The following is a 2031-nucleotide window of genomic DNA, read 5'->3' as shown; positions in this document are numbered from 1 at the left end:
CAAAAGATGCCTGCAGGATCCTCAGCGCCCTCTAGCCTGCCTCGTCTCCCCTCGCAGCGCCCGCCGTCTGGTGCGCCCCCCCCATGCAGCCAAAGGCGGCAAAAGCTTCCATTCATTGCAATGGGTCCGGCTCGCATCCGTTCCGGGGAGCGGGTTTAAAAGGACCCTTCCCCCTTCGAGTGGAACCCCTCGACTTTTTATTTGGAAGCGGGATGTCTCTTCCAGATAAAAGTTGCTGTTCCTCCGGACCCCGAACCGGGAGTAAGCCGCTCTAGGAAGCCTTATTTCCCAGTAAGCACGCCGACGGGGCTGCACCTGCGCCAAGAGGCGCCGCGTTAAGGATGCTTGCTCTCCGTCGAGCGCCTTCCATCCCAGTCCAGGACACGTTAGTGCCGCTGATAGGATGTCAGAAAGCAAACAGGCTTTTTTGGGGAAGCCAAGTTGCAGCTGGAAGAGGTGGCTTCCTCAGCTCCTTAACGGGGTGGGGGGTGGGGGGGTTGGATCTCGAAGGCCAGACTTTGCCAAATTCGAATCCCAGACCCCTTTCCACGGGGAAAACCCTCACTGATTTCCGCTCCGACGGAGACGGGCTTGGACGTTCCCATCAACCCCGCAGGGCTTTCTTCCAAGCAGTTCAGGCTGCCGACTCGGCAGGGCGATCTTTGGCAGCGGTAAAGCGGCGCTACTGGGAACCAGGTCCCCCCGGGGACGGGCTGGCAGTAACACGCCAAGGACTGCAACCTGGGAGCCAGCCCTACCGATTGGCTTGGTCCTTGCGTCCAAGGAAGCGTGGGTGGGGATCGGGCCGCGCAACCACGTCTGTCTGCCTGCCTGCCTGCCTGCCTGCCACCTCCCCCGAAGCGCACGGGGAGGAGAAAGGGAGGCTGGAGGGCGGGGGCGAGGGCCGAGCGGTGGAGTGATGCTCAGAATTTATGAGATCGGGCCTCATCAGCATCAGCCCTCCTCCAATAAAGCCGGGAGGAAGAGCGAAAGGCTCTCCAGACCCTCCGTGCCCCCCTGCATGACCGCTTTCGCTGCTCTTCCTCCTTAGGACTCCACCCGGCGCGGCGAAGGGAAACCCCGCCACGGGCCGCGCATCACCTGCGAGGAACTTGGGGGCACCAACACAGGGGAGCCTGCGGAGCCCAAGGAAGGGCGGAAGACGGGCGCTGAGCCGCCCCTGAGCTCCAAAGGCGGCTCTTTAGAAAGGGAGAGGAGGGATTCAGACCGGGCCCGGCGGACCATGAACGAGGAGCGGCGTCGATGATGCCCCCCACCGGCCCTAGTTGCGCTGCCTAATCTCGCGCTGGGAAAAGGGCGCCGTCCGAAGAACCTCGCCGGCCGGACGATGCCCAGGCGGGCCATCGCTCCCAGGCGTGCCGGGCAGCGTAGCTGGGCGCGCCGTCTAACGTAAGGCGGAGGAGCCGGCGAGCGGCCGGGGGCCACAACCCAAGGGCCAGGGAGCGGTCCATGTGAAAGGGGCCGTCGGGGGACCAGAAAGGAGCCGCTCCGAGGCAGCTGCGCACCGGAGGATGGCGCGCCCTGGCGTGGCGCCCCTGGCCGCCGCTCTGCTGGTGGTGGCGGCCCTGGGCCTGCTGGGCGCGGCCCGCTCCGACTCCGAGGCCTTGTGGAAGCGACCGAGACAGTCCCGGGCGTCGGGTTCCCTCGAGGGGGAGCGCTGCTGGCTCCGCAGGACGCGATCGGCGGCCGCGCCTCCCCAGCACCCCTATGCCAGCTACCCCCGTTCGGCGGTGGGCGCGGGCCGGGGTGCCAGGCCCTTGCGGCCCAGGCGCGCTCGGCGCTCGGACGGCGGCGGCAGCGTGGAGGACACGTGGGAAGAGAGCAACGCCTTCCCGCTGCGCCAGCGCGCCAGGGCCGGCCTGTACGCCCAAGTGCCGGGGCCTGCGTTCGGCTCGGTGGCCGCCCTCTACTTCTCCGGTGGGAGGGAGCAGCTGCTCTTGCGCCCGGGAGTCGTCGCCGAGCTGCCCCGCGGGGAATTCACCATCGAGGCTTGGGTGAAACCCGAGGGAG

At 67.1% G+C, this 2031-nt stretch overlaps 1 protein-coding gene across 1 annotated transcript in view; it reads left to right on the top strand.

The window, feature by feature from the left end:
• Positions 1–1532: 1532 nt before the first annotated feature.
• Positions 1533–2031, top strand: part of PAPPA2 (pappalysin 2) — a 185015-nt gene continuing 184516 nt past the window's right edge. Inside the window, exon 1 of the mRNA XM_015417742.1 lies at positions 1533–2031. Within this exon, the coding sequence (XP_015273228.1) occupies positions 1533–2031 (499 nt within the window).

This window comes from Gekko japonicus, unplaced genomic scaffold, assembly GCF_001447785.1.
Source record: "Gekko japonicus isolate JY-2015 unplaced genomic scaffold, Gekko_japonicus_V1.1 scaffold158, whole genome shotgun sequence".
In the NCBI taxonomy this organism is placed as follows: Eukaryota; Metazoa; Chordata; class Lepidosauria; order Squamata; family Gekkonidae; genus Gekko; species Gekko japonicus.
Note: the sequence above shows the minus strand (reverse complement) of the source record. Positions and strands in the feature narration are given on the sequence as shown.